Source organism: Hoplias malabaricus, chromosome 4 (genome assembly GCF_029633855.1).
Source record: "Hoplias malabaricus isolate fHopMal1 chromosome 4, fHopMal1.hap1, whole genome shotgun sequence".
Taxonomy (NCBI): domain Eukaryota; kingdom Metazoa; phylum Chordata; class Actinopteri; order Characiformes; family Erythrinidae; genus Hoplias; species Hoplias malabaricus.
In genome coordinates, this window is record NC_089803.1 from 69365439 (window position 1) to 69380701 (window position 15263).

At 44.4% G+C, this 15263-nt stretch overlaps 1 protein-coding gene across 1 annotated transcript in view; it reads left to right on the forward strand.

The window, feature by feature from the left end:
* Nucleotides 1–15263, forward strand: part of LOC136695083 (plexin-A4) — a 228048-nt gene that overhangs the window by 104397 nt on the left and 108388 nt on the right. The window contains exons 9-11 of the mRNA XM_066668896.1: nucleotides 4887–5087; nucleotides 6990–7086; nucleotides 14170–14360. Coding sequence (XP_066524993.1) covers nucleotides 4887–5087; nucleotides 6990–7086; nucleotides 14170–14360 — 489 coding nt within the window. The remainder of the gene's footprint in view (nucleotides 1–4886; nucleotides 5088–6989; nucleotides 7087–14169; nucleotides 14361–15263) is intronic.

Below are 15263 nucleotides of genomic sequence, written 5' to 3' on the forward strand. Positions count from 1 at the left end.
AAGATAGATGTCCTTGATGTTGCCTAAACCCACACGGAGGATATAGCAACATTAAAGTGCCATACAGCACTGTTTGGATATCAGTCTGGGTTTTGCCCCATTTGCTGCAGCTTCTATTCTCTTTCCAGGGCTTAAAACTAAATGTTGTATTATTTCAGTGAGGATTTGAAGGCATATAGCCACAAGAGCATTAGTGAGTTCGGGTAACGATCACAAAAACATTCCAACTCATCTCCAAAGTACGGCATGGAGCTCCATCTCTCCAGGGACAGTTCCACTGCTGTACATCCCAATACTGGGGTGCTTTCTAGCCTGTAGCCAGTGCCTGAGCTGAAATTTGTAGGCAGCTGCTCCGGGGGAACTTGGAGCATCCAGTTCATGCTTTAAACCACTACCGATACAGATCTCGTCACTAGTTGCTTGCTAGTTGTTGGTTACATCATGAGGCTGAAAAAGGCCAGACATCACTTGTTATTAGAGCAGTAATTTTTGTCTGCATTCTCTCCATGTTGCTTTTACTCTCTCTCTCTCCTGATTCATGTTGGATGGCACAGTGAGAACCTGTCAGTCCAATCAGGTTAAAATATCACTGGGAACGATCATGGACTTATGTAAACAGATCATGGACACACAAAACTAAAAGAGGAGCACTAGTAGTGTTTATATGCAAAAAAGAAGTTTGAAACCACTGGCTTAGCACACGGTGAAATACACACCCATCATAAGCCTCTTATCACCATAAGCCAAAAGCACCCGGACGACACCCACGCCCCATATCCAGGGGATGATGAAGTGGCAGCTAAGATACACTTCCGAACTGCCTCGCAGACCTGGGAAAGCATCATGTGCTGTAATTGCAGACACGAAGACATGCTGCGGAGGGGAGCTATTGGAAGGAGACAGATAATGTGCTCGCCAGAAAACGAAGAGAATCACCAGCCATGTTCGTGCAGTCATGGTAATTCTGTTCTAAATGTCCTCGAGTCAGAGAAAGAGGGGAATCTGAGACAGTGAGAGATAAACTCCTGGAGAAACTCTTAGATGTAATGGAGGGTGATGGGCCTAGAGAACCTCAAAGACCGAGGAAGACGAAAGGTAGGATCTGTCCTTGTCACCGTTGGCACGTACAGTGTTTTACGGAGTGCAGAGCATCTCCAGCAGTGATCCGTGGATATCCTCACTGCCAGCTACGCCTGGCAGTTACAAAAGTGTAGGCACAGACGAGGCCCCCGTGTTGCTGAAAGTGAATCAGTTCAAGCCGTAGCCAAAACGCTACTGCAGATCATTTAACCGTAATGAAGCGTTCACTGAAGAACATGGAGGAGGACTTTACACCAGCGAGGAGTGTCAGGAAGTAAGATCTGAAAGGCCTGGATACACCAGGCCCCACTGTGTGCGGACACTACTAAGGCATCTGTGTTTGTAAACGTTCCCCACCTACGTGAGCTTGTCCCTATACTCAACACTGATTGGTTTGTAGAAGGCCAAGCATCTGGATGAACACTTCATTTTCACTATGTGGTGTTCACTGCTGTTACTTATGTGTGACTCAGATCACGTTTATCTTCTGTAAAACACAAACACATTCATTACTTAACCACAGGTTCCACTTTAAATAGCTGAACTCCCCTATGTAGTAGGCTCGTGTGTGGGTTGGGATAGAGCAGAAGTAAGAACACCGTAAATCATTGACATTGTCTGTAAGGGCCTATCCAGTTCAGTGTCACGGTCGGTCTGGAGCCTACCCAGAATCACTGGGCTCAAGGGGGGAACTTATTCTGGAGGGGGCGCCAGTGCTTCACAGGGTGACACACACTCACACATTCACTCACACACTCACACCTATGGGCACTTTTGAGTCGCCAATCCATGTACCAACATGTGTTTTTTGGACTGTGGGAGGAGGTCAAAGCACCAGGAGGAAACCCACGCGAACACATGGAGAACACACCACACTCCTCACAGACAATCACCCAGAGGAAACCCACACAGACACAGGGAGAACACACCACACTCCTCACCGACAGTCACCCGGAGGAAACCCACGCAGACACAGGGAGAACACACCACACTCCTCACAGACAGTCACCCGGAGGAAACCCACACAGACACAGGGAGAACACACCACACTCCTCACAGACAGTCACCCGGAGGAAACCCACGCAGACACAGGGAGAACACACCACACTCCTCACAGACAGTCACCCGGAGGAAACCCACGCAGACACATGGAGAACACACCACACTCCTCACATACAGTCACCTGGAAGAAACCCATGCAGACACAGAGAGAACACACCACACTCCTCACAGACAGTCACCCGGAGGAAACCCACGCAGACACATGGACAACACACCACACTCCTCACAGACTCCTAAAATGCAGAACCACTGGGAAAATGTTTACATCAAATGATGCTGGAGTTTCCACTGAAGGCAGCATGGTATGGTTCTGGTACCAAACTCACAGTTAAATTACGAGTTTGTGTATGTTTTCGACTTTTCTGTACTTTTTTGTACTACCTCAACTTCCTGTGATTTTTCCAGAGTCTGAACCATTTTCTCCCAGTGCACACAAAATGGAGCTTGGATCAGTTTGATCCACACTGAGATCACCTCAAAATTTTGCACCTTTGTTTTAGGTCATGGTCTCTATTATTTTGATTCAGACCAAACTGAAAAGTCTGAAAGTCTGGACCAAACAAGGCATATGTTTTTAAGTTCGTCTCAACAAGGTAGGGTCGAGAAAAAAATGCACTACCAGTGTTAGCATTCTGAAGTGCGGTCTATTTTATAAGCGTAGCATATACATAGCAAAGTAAATTTCACACTGTGCATCCGGCATAGCTTTGTATTGTGTATTGAAATGCACTCGAAGCTGTGAGGTGAAGCTGCATGTCGATGCGTAAGACCCTAATCTCAAAGCAGAGCACTTGAAGTGGGACGAATCTTGCGACGGTGAAGAGTAGAACATGTTTGAAAGAGCCACCTACAGCATAATATTCATGCTGTTATTCATGTGGGTTGCTAGTAGTCTACAAGTACATCCATGAGCTACTAAACCAAGGCATTATGATGCTAATGTGCTACTCACCATTGAGCTTTTTTACAGGGAAGATGCATGTTCCTGGTCCGAGGACTGTTATGATTCTTTGCACATTCCATAGTTCATCAAAGATGAATGCTAATGTTCTGGTCAGTCATTGCTCATTATAGGGTGTGTTTTTTATGCATATGCATGCGCGTGCGTTCCCGTGAGTAATCCACCAGAGCAGTGATTAAAAAGCCCAAGAGGTGTGAGCGAAATCTAAAACCGAGATCCTCCGCACACCTGTCACAATGAAAGATGATGAGGCTGATTCTGTACGCTCGGCTGACTCACCGTGTTTATCCCTTTACATTATGGATTTGTGTGACAGTTTGTGGGGGTGGGAGCGCGTGCAAGGTTATCAGAAAGGCTTCTGCTTTTGCTCCTCATACGCAGACATCAGCTTTTCCCCCATTACTTCTGTTAAAAGTTTGGTTAAATCAACACTAGGTCAATTTTATTTATTAGGCTCCCCCTAATGTTTCAGAGTGTAATACACTTTCACAGCACTGTTCTGAAATCAAAGGGGAAGGGAAGTGAGGGGGAGGAGGATGGGTGGTGTCCTACCCTCCTCCAAAAGTTACATAGTGCAGTTTCTGCAGTGCTGAGCCTGGAGTAGCTATGACAGAGACTATGGTTTCCCTATTACGAAAAAGTCAAGAATCCACAATGACGTTGAAGATGTCTTTTTAAGGAAAATATAGTGTTCCTTTAGATTACACCAACTGTACCACAGTGTCCGTTCTGCAGAAGGCCCTCGGATATCGCCTATGTTTGCAGTGGCAAAGCTGCCCACCAAAAGTTGGAAACGTAAACAGCCTTCTGTATCCCTCTGCTTCTCTGCCCCTTCTAAATTATCTATAATGGCTTTTTTTTTTTTGTGAAAAGCCTCTACAAAGCTTTTTATATGCAAACCAGGCAGCCTCTCTGAGAGAACCCCGCCATGTTAATGAACTTCAGACAAGTGTTATCGTGTGAACGTGAAAGAACAGGCCCAAAACACCAGCTCCTATACGGCCTTATCTTAAACTTGGTCCAGGAAGGACCTGAGAAAAAGACTTCCAGGAAGGATTTCAAAGCTTACTATAATAAGACTCAGTGCTAGATAACGGAAGTAGCGGAAGGTGCCGCAGCTCGCGACAAAAGACTTAACAAAGACCTGAAAGGTGGACTTCATTCCAAAGCCGCTCTGTGGGTTGCTGCCTTTAGAAAAAGGTTGTGTTCAACTTCTAGTAAAGCGAGATCAAAGGAAGAACATTTTGTTTCGTGACAGCAGAGCTCCAACCAATCAGCCAAGCTCCAATACACAGATCAGCCTTAACGTTAAAAAAAGCCATCCTTGTTTCTACACTCACTGATCATTGAGGTGTAGTTCTTTGCAGACTGTGATCCTTTTGTTTTTGGTACCCTTTCATCCCATTCCTCAGTGGTCAAGACCCCCACAGGACATCCACCAGTGGCACCATCCATCAGTGGCACCAACGTGGTGGTGGTGTGTTAGTGTGTGTTGTGCTGGTGCGACTGGATCAGACACAGCGGTGATGCTGGAGTTTTTAAACCCCTCAGTGCTATCGCTGGTCCTGTGAGGGTCCTGACAGGTGTAGAGCATGAGGCAGCAGCAGATGGGCTACAGCATGTAATAACAGACTACAGAGTGCATGTACACAGCCAGTGGAGAATGAATGTGTTATTGTATCTTATAATTTGGTCATTTACCGTAACAACACCTTGCTGTAATGTAACTCTGTTGTCCAGTGTGTTGTGATTGTGATTCAGTGAACCTCTCCCTCTCTTGCAGGAGTGTCCTCAACTGCTTCCTGCCGACCGCATCTTGGTGCCAGTGAATGTGGTGAAGCCCATCACCCTGAGAGCCAAAAACCTGCCCCAGCCTCAGTCGGGTCAGCGCGGCTACGAGTGTGTGCTGACCATCCAGGGAGTGGAACAAAGAGTTCCTGCCCTACGCTTCAACAGCTCCAGCGTGCAGTGCCAGAACACTTCTGTGAGTGTGTGTGTGTATGTGTGGGTCCATGTTTGGGTGGGTGGGCATAGGTAAGAACAGTTGGAGTGACCGACCATCCTAACGTTTACGTTTGGCATCAGTTAACTATTTCATTACACCTTCAAAAGTGGACGAAATTAAGAGTCAAGCTTCAGGATCGTGTGTATTTTTTTGCAAGATCAGATCTGATGTGTTGAACACTCCAGTGGCGCTGGACACGTTGGCAGCCATTAGAAAAGAAGTGATATTTGGCTTCACGTGTCTAAGATAAAGCATGTGCTTGCTCTCACCTTCCCAAATTTCAGACACCACATAAGTAGCTGATCAACTGCACTGGGAGTGAGGGGTAAAATGGGTAAATGAGATTATGGGAGTTCCTGAAAGCAACACTAGTTAACATTTTATCGGGATGCTCCACTGACCTGTAATAAAGGCAAAGAGTCTCTGTTTCTAATGCTCCGTGCTCAGCACTGCAGAAACTACACTGTAAAAAATTGCTGTAAATTTACAGCAAGTCTGCTACAGTATTTTATTGTAAATCACAGTATTATTCAATTACAGTAATATGCTGTAAATTTGAAATACAGTAGTGTTCCTGTAAAAATACAGTAAATGGCTGGGAACTCTGCTGCCAGTATTTTACTGTAAATCGCAGTATTTACAGTAAATTATTGTATTATTCAATTACAGTAATATGCTGTAAATTTGAAATACAGTAGTGTTCCTGTAAAAATACAGTAAATGGATGGGAACTCTGCTGCTACTATTTTACTGTAAATCGCAGTATTTACAGTAAATGATTGTATTACTCAATTACAGTAATATGCTGTAAATTTGAAATACAGTAGTGTTCCTGTTAAAATACAGTAAATGGATGGGAACTCTGCTGCTACTATTTTACTGTAAATCACAGTATTTACGGTAAATTATTGTATTATTCAATTACAGTAATATGCTGTAAATTTGAAATACAGTAGTGTTCCTGTAAAAATACAGTAAATGGATGGGAACTGCTGCTACTATTTTACTGTAAATCACAGTATCTACGGTAAATTATTGTATTATTCAATTACAGTAATATGCTGTAAATTTGAAATACAGTAGTGTTCCTGTAAAAATACAGTAAATGCCTGGGAACTCTGCTGCCAGTTTTTTACTGTAAAATTTACAATAATTTTTTTTACAGTGTACACTTGGAAATTTGGAGCAGTGTAGGAAACCACAGAATATAGGTCTGTCCCAAAACCCAGTGACCTGCCTAAGTAGACACTGAGTACGTAGACAGCTGTTCAAGTCGGATATCGGTGGTCTGTCCTCATGAGGCAGATTATTGACACTCTAATTAGAGAGTTATTGCGTCACGGCTTGTTCCCACCCACTGCACGCGACCAGTGTTTATTTACCTCAGCGGCTAGTCTCGCTTCAGAATTCCAGCACAGTGGAGTCTAGTCTTCCTGTGTTTATCATGATTTAAATTTCTTTTGCTCAGGGAGAGGAGCGAAAGACACGGGAGTTGTGTTTACATTGCATCATGGGATTGCCCTTGCCACGATGCTGCCTTAAAATTTGGCCAGATTAAGGGACCTCAGTAGGCAGCATTTCTGAGTCCTGAGCGTATGTGTCAGGAGCGTGCACACTAGACATAAAAAAAAAAAGTTTTGGGACAGACCCTGTCTATGAGTGTGTGAGGAGGAGGGAGAAGATTGCTGATGTTATTCTCTGAGGGGACTTTGCGGCAGCAGTGTGGAGTCTGAAGGACCCTTCTCTCGGCCGCTCTCTCTGTTTTTGGCCCTCACCAAAAACTGGTGATGAAAGATTTCTTCCAGCTGAACACAATTACTCCAAGTACCCTGACTGCCTCACATCTCTCTCTCTCTCTCTCTCTCTCTCTCTCTCTCTCAGTACTCGTATGAAGGGATGGAAATGAGCAGTCTCCCTGTGGATCTGACGGTCATCTGGAACGGAGACTTTAGCATTGACAATCCAACCCAAAACAAAGGTGAGCCATCTTGATCCACTGCTATAGCCATTGCTCTCAGTTCCCATCCCCATGGCAACAGGCCAGCCGTGTCCACTGTCTGACCTTCACAGAAGCAGAGTCTTTTTTTTTTTTTTTTTTTTTTTTTTAGCATAACTTTGCCACCGGTCAAATCTCATTCTATCTCTGCACTTTTTTCTTCTCACCTTGTTAGGTTTACATTAGGAGGAATCTCTCTCTCTTTCTTTCTTTCTCCACTCTCCACGCTCTCTCTCTCTCTCTCTCCTCTCTCCACTCTCTCCACTCTCTCCCTCTTTCTCTCTCTCTCTCCACTCTCTCCCTTTCTCTCTCTCCTCTCTCTCTCTCTCCCTCTCTCTCTCTCTCTCCACTCTCTCTCTCTCTCTCTCTCTACTCTCTCTCTCCTCTCTCTCCACTCTCTCTCTCTCTCTCTCCACTCTCTCTCTCTCTCTCTCTCTCTCTCCACTCTCTCTCTCTCTCTCCCCTCTCTCTCTCTCTCTCTCTCTCTCTCTCTCTCTCTCTCTCTCTCTGTTATTCTGATGTCTGAGGTTCACACCCCATGTGTGTGTCATCCACAGCACTGAAGGCTACATTAATCCTCTAATCATTATAGGTGTGTGTGTGTGTGTGTGTGTGTGTGTGTTCACATGTTAGAGATCTGCAGGTAAAGACAGCTGATCTTTACCCACCTGTCACCCATAGCGAGAGAGAGAGAGAGAGAGAGAGAGACAGTGAGAGAGAAAACAGAGTGAGAGGGAGCAGTAGGGAGGGTGACAGACAGAGAGAGAATCGAGAGGTAGGGAGAGAGATAATGAGAAAGACAGACATGTCAGTTCATTTTCAGCTTTCCACAGTTGCTTAGATCCAACTCCGTTCCACTTTAGAGAGGAGTGAAGTGCAGTTTAACACTCGCCTTCAGTCACACCTGCCGTAATGTGCTTCATTAGAAGAGAATCGGGACGTGTATGTGACACTGCCTTCCTTTCCCTGAAGACTAGAATTATTTGCAGTTTAACTGTGTTAAATCAGTGGTAATATCTTCATATGATCTGTGTAAACTCTGTATTCAGGATCATGCATTAATAATGAGTTCAGTAATAATTACCCAGTGTGTGTTCAACAGAGTTTACCTTTAATAAACTCCCAAAAAACTCTCACTGTGGTGGTACCTTTCACTGTCAGCGTGGTCAGACCCTCAGTGGTCTTAGCACCTGCCTTTAGTCACACCACACCATGCAAATCCACTGAAGCTCAGCACGTTTGGGCCAGTACTTAGATGGGAGACATCTAGGAAATCTTGGGTGGCTGCTGGATTTGGTGTTGAAGCGGCCAAAAGGGGGCACTCTCCCTGTGGTCCGTGTGGATCCCAAAGCCTGGGTGCAGTCTCAGGGACACTGTACTGAACAACTGATGCCAAATGATGCCATCTTTGGATGATATGTTAAGCATGTCCTGTAAAAAAAAGTCAGGGTGTTATCTTCAAGGTACACAACTAGCCTTTAAGAATGCCGCTAGACCTTTAAGTGTGTATTTACACTATCTGCACCTTTAGCGAACAATAATGTACAGGAGTTATTTTTCTGACATGCTACAGATTGGGTTTGGAGCATTTTATTGACCCATTCCCTCTAGAATTGTAATAAAAACAGATTTTTATTGTTTTGGTATACCAATAATGACCACATTATTGGGCCCTTAGGGTTTAACAGGTGAAACAGTGACTTGAATAAGAAAGGAAAACCAATCCCCAGTTCCATCTCTTTGAACAGGGAGAGACCTGTAAACCTGAAACTAAAGGCAACAATAAGGCTTCCAAAATGTATTGAAAATCAATGAAATCAGACAGGTCCTGTTCGTAGCACTTGTTTTCTGCTTGTTTTGGTGCATATCTCCACAAAGATGGAGGGCATTTCTGGCCACAGTTTTACAAACAAGCAGATAGGTTGTTTTTGTAAAGGGCCTAAAGCAGGCTAATGGCATTTTGCCACTGCATGATGCCTACCCTACTCTACTCATCTCTACTCTGCTTTATTGTTTTTCCATTCGGCAATTTGGTACCTGAAACCGGGTTCTTTTTTAGTACCTGCTCACTTGTGGGTCCAAGAGAATCGAGTAGGGACTAAAAGGTGCCATGTAAACCTTGCAGAGCCCTGACTGACCGGTCGTAACTCTATGAGAAGGAATGCAGACGTCCAGCACAAACTTGCCATCTGTAAAATGACGATAACATTTGTTTTTATCCGACTCACAACAAAATCCCGTAAATTTACAAGATGAGGTTCAAACGCTCCTTAGATCAGTGGCCAATGAAACAATCCAGCAAAAGCCGAACACTGCAACAAGGAAAGAACAAACCCTACTGATCTATTTGAACTGTGTTCAGTTCCAAACAACAACATAGTGAAAAAACCAAAAAGGTACCAGGGCCCAAACAGGGCTATGTCAAATATTGTAGGTGCAATGCAGTGGGAAAGCACCATAGAGCTCCGCTGAGTGCCACCAGCCTGGAGGAGTGAGGATGTCAGCAACTTTAACCTGTGACTGACGATGTGAAAATGTGACCCGAACCCTAACCAAATCCAGAGAGTGTGAGGTCAGTTGTATCCAATGGCCGAGGCATCACCAGAAATCAACAGGCAATCCACAGATTAATAAATCAATAGTAAGCTCTGAAGTGTCGACATTCCCTTCCTACTAATATTTATACCATGTTACAATAGTCTGAATGAGACTAACATGGAAGGCATGTGTCTAAGTACACTTTGTGAGGTGATGTCTAAGCCAAGCCTCGTCACAGAGATGAAAGACAGTAGTGGCGCTAGCACTGAGCTAGCGTGAGCTTTAAAGTTTAAGTCAGTGCCAAAAGAAACACCTCCTTTCGTCACTTCAGCTTTGATCTAAGGTGTCAGTTTCTCTTGTTTCATCAACGCTAACTAAACAACGCACAGCAAGCTTCAGATGATTGGACTGTTTACAAATGACGAGTGGAAATCCCAATTCAAAGATGGTATGTGTTCACTCACATTAAAGGCATACTTCATATTCTACAGACGGATGTGTTCTTATGAGATGGGTTCAGCTATTTTGGGGCTATTATTCTACTGTTTTCAATTGGGAGAGGACCGTGTGGGTGTGACATTAAATATTCACAAGCTCACTTGACTGTTACCAAAACATACGCAGCTTGCTGAACAACAGAGATAATTAGCCAGTTAGAATTGCCGGTGCTAAAAGATGAGACATGCAGTCAGTTTGATTTGCAAACAACGTCTTCCAACCAGGACCAATTAGTATGTACAACTTTGATATTCTGGACTCATCAGACGGCTGGTGGAAAGCGTTCCCGTAGCTTAAGGATCATGATTCAAGAGCTCTCTTTGACTTCCATCGCAGCCCTCGCTAATACTTCATTCACCCTAATGGTGCGAAACAGAACAGAGACCATACCCACTTCTTTTAAAAAGGAGAGAATGAGAGGATATGACTGGAAAGGCTATTAAAATTCTGTCACATACCATCAACTGTCTGACGCAGAGCGAGATCTTTAGTGAGTAAAAGGATAACTAAATGCATAGAGATATGTCTCGTAAGGGAAAATTATGATTTCATAAAATACATTTGAATATATATTTCATCACAAAAAAAGGACAGAACTGAAGTGCTGCAGAGTAAATGCAGAGGAAGAGGCCTAACTTACCTGAAGTGGTCAGCACCCTGATTTACGTAGGTTTATCCTGATCTGGTGTTGGTGAAGTTAGTCATCAATCAGGTTTGTGCCGGATGACCAGCATTTCAACATCAAAAATATAACTCTAATGAATTTTTGCTGGTAGCTGCTCTGGCAGGAGTGTCTACATGACTGAAAAAACTTTAAAAACACTGTAAAATGGATTAGTTATAAAATACACAGTACTATACTATCACCTAGGTTATCTTATAAACTTGCCAGCATATCTATTCAATTTTATCTAGCTAGAATACTACTAATCCAGTTTAGCTAGCTAATATAATAAGTAATCTGTGTTAGCATCGTAACTAATCCATTTTAAGTTTAGGTAAGATTTACTGGAATGTTCTCAATAAAATGTTCTCACTTGCCATTTAAACTATTTAATTTTTAGGATATTCATTCATTCATTCATTCATTATCTGTAACCCTTATCCAGTTCAGGGTAGCGGTGGGTCCAGAGCCTACCTGGAATCATTGGGCGCAAGGCGGGAATACACCCTGGAGGGGGCGCTAGTCCTTCACAGAGCAACACACACACACACATTCACTCACACCTACGGACACTTTTGAGTCGCCAATCCACCTACCAACGTGTGTTTTTGGACTGTGGGAGGAAACCGGCACACCCGGAGGAAACCCACACAGACACAGGGAGAACACACCACACTCCTCACAGACAGTCACCTTGAGGAAACCCACGCAGACACAGGGAGAACACACCACACTCCTCACAGACAGTCACCTGGAGGAAACCCACGCAGACACAGGGAGAACACACCACACTCCTCACAGACAGTCACCTGGAGGAAACCCATGCAGACACAGGGAGAACACACCACACTCCTCACAGACAGTCACCTGGAGGAAACCCACGCAGACACAGGGAGAACACACCACACTCCTCACAGACAGTCACCCGGAGGAAACCCACGCAGACACAGGGAGAACACACCACACTCCTCACAGACAGTCACCCAGAGGAAACCCACGCAGACACATGGAGAACACACCACACTGCTCACAGACAGTCACCCGGAGAAAACCCACACAGACACAGAGAGAACACACCACACTCCTCACAGACAGTCACCCGGAGAAAACCCACACAGACACAGAGAGAACACACCACACTCCTCACAGACAGTCACCCGGACGAAACCCACGCAGACACATGGAGAACACACCACACTCTTCACAGACAGTCACCCAGAGAAAACCCACACAGACACAGAGAGAACACACCACACTCCTCACAGACAGTCACCCGGAGAAAACCCACACAGACACAGAGAGAACACACCACACTCCTCACAGACAGTCACCCGGAGAAAACCCACGCAGACACAGGGAGAACACACCACACTCCTCACAGACAGTCACCCGGAACGGGAATCGAACCCACAACTTCCAGGTCCCTGGAGCTGTGTGACTGCGACACCTACCTGCTGCGCCACCGTGCCACCCATTTTTAGGATATTTTTATCAATAAATAATAATTAAACGCTTTTTGACAAAACTGATCATAATATTTGACTTTTATCTACAAAAACATATTTGCCAGTTTCTCCAGGGGAAGAGGTAAAAGGTCATGATATACGTTATATCTTGTAAACTCATGTATCATCTAGAATCCCAAGGTTACCAGTGGTACATAAAACTTTGTCCGCCATTCGGGAGCAATTTACGAGTCAGAAAATCAGTATTTCACAGTTTCTGACACCACTCGAACGCAGGATAATAACACAGAGCATTTTTGCTAGTAGCTGTGTTGCTAGCTGCTACTGCTGGAGGATATAGTAGCCTCTGCTCTCTCTGTGCTAATCAGATCTTTTTCCATTCACTTCTATAATAATAATAACTAGCAAATTCTGACATCTCTGTATTAGCCAAGACAGTGAACATTGACACAGTTTGATGCCAAACGAGCTAGCGCTGTGAGCCATATGCTGCTCTAGACTTCATATAAAGCTCTAGACTGGATTCTGTCTGTATGGAGCTCCACAAAACTGTCTGTAAAATTCCCAGTAAGACAGCTAGCCTTGTTAGCCGTGAGTGTTTATGGTCTTCCTGTGCCTTTAATGAGGCGGTGCTGCTGCTGCTGCATTTCTGAGCTGCTTCATCTGAGCCGTGTCGCAGAGCTGGGAGGAGGCAAATGACATATCACAAGACAATTAAAAGCACCTGTGCATGGTGGAAAGGTTTTAATGTGCCTTGTGTGTGTGTGTGTGTGTGTGCACCTCCATGAAGGGCAGGCTAATTTAGGCAGAGGAGGAGCGGAGGGTTGGAGATTTCTCCTCCCGGCTGCGTGCTTCACGCTGCGGTTCTCAGGGCCTAATTTGACGGACAGATCACAGGAGCATCTTGCGGCAATTAAAAATGCTTGTCCAGTTGCCATGGCGACGAAACTTTGTACCAGGGGAGCCGATGAGGTGGAGAAAGTGGTGGTCTTCTTCAGATCAGGGAGTCAGTTCAGAAATAAAGGAGAGATAAAAGGAGAAAAAAGGAACGGAAAGCAAAAAAAAAAGGGCCAAAGGCATATGATGATCACAGGGGGACATTTGTGTTGCTCACATTTGTTTAAAGAGATGGTCATGAGAAAATGAACAAGCAGAGGAACCGTCAGTAAAGGCCGTTCACAGGGCTAGCTTCTGCTCTTCTAGAAATTATTTGATGAGATGTTGAAAGATTGCTGTGAGGATTTGACTGCATTCATGCACAAGAACTTCAGTGAGGTCTGGTACTGTCCATGGATGATGGATAATTAGGTCTGAATCACAAACACACCGCCTTAAAGGGACACTAGGTACAGTTTATGTCTAGTGTTTCTTTAAAGAAGGCAGTTTCACTCATAGGTCGCAGTCATACAGCTCCAGGAACCTGGAGGTTGTGGGTTCGATTCCTGCTCCGGGTGATTGTCTGTGAGGAGTTAGTGTGCTCTCCCTGTGTCTGCGTGGGTTTCCTCCGTGTGTATTTGTGTGTTGCCCTGTGAAGGACTGGCACCCCCTCCAGGGTGTATTCCCGCCTTGCGCCCAATGATTCCAGGTAGGCTCTGGACCCACCGCAACCCTGAACTGGATAATGATACAGATAATGAATGAATGAATGAATGAATGAATGGATTTCACTCATTCACAGTGAGTATTTGAGGGGCTGCAAATTAGGGTGGCAATCACAATAAGGTTAATGTCCCCCTGGTTAAAGTTATAGTTTATATTGTAGTTAAAGTGAGTGTTATGATCGTCCAAATAAACTGCTTCACACATAAATCCCTCAGCTTTATTACAGCGCCGTGTCTGCACAAAGATTTTGAAGCTTCCCTTGAATCTCTTAAACTCTGCTGTCCTCTGTGTCCACAGTGCACCTGTACAAATGTGACGCCAGGAGGGAGAGCTGCGGTCTGTGTCTGAAAGCTGACCCCCTGTTCGGCTGTGTGTGGTGCAAAGTGGAGAAGAGGTGCACGCTAAAGCAGCACTGTGCCCACCCTCAGAGCATGTGGCTGGAGCACAACGGCATCAACAGCAAGTGCACACACCCCAAGATCTCCACGGTGAGGATAATACACACATTGCTGCTCTCAATTAGTAAATCCCAGTGGTTTAAACACAAGCTTTCCTGCCTTCGTTTTCCTTATTCTGGAGCAGGATACGTTGTCCTCACTCTCACGTCGCTCTCACTGTCTCTAGTGAACTGCCGTATCAACGGGATTATCTTAATTATTATTTATTCTCATTCATTTATTACAAATTGTTCACTGATCCAGACAGAACTGTCACATGATCCAGCTTGAGACCAAGATCAGATTGGTGATGCCCACTGTATAGTTTTAAAAGTGACGCCTGCAGCACATTCCTTTATAAGGGGAGTTGAGGGACGTGAAACGTTGTGAATACTTCAAATAAATCCTAAGCAGGTGATTTAATCACAGTTCCTTAAGGAGCAAGGATGGGTTGAGTCCTGCCACTTTGCCAGAGAATGCGCCAGTGAATAGTCCAACAATCTAAGCATGATTGGTTACAGGGATTTTAGGTATTTCATGCTCTACAGCGCATAATATTGTGTAACTGGGTAATGGAAGAGTGGCAAAAAAATTCTACTTTCACAACTGGATCATTGGTGTCATCAGTCTCTAAAGGATTATAAAATCTAAAAGAAAAGGAGATGTAAAAGCGTGGCGAACATGCCCTTGTCCACAGCTTCTTTGAGATGTGTTGCAGACATCGCATTTGGAATCATTCTAAGCATAAACTGTAAAAAATTGCTGTAAATTTACAGTGAGTCTGCTACAGTATTTTACAGTAAATCACAGTATTTACAGTAAATTACTGTATTATTCAATTACAGTAATATGCTGTAAATTTGAAATACAGTAGTGTTCCTGTAAAAATACGGTAAATGGCTGGGAACTCTGCTGCTACTATTTTACTGTAAATCACAGTATTTACAGTAAATT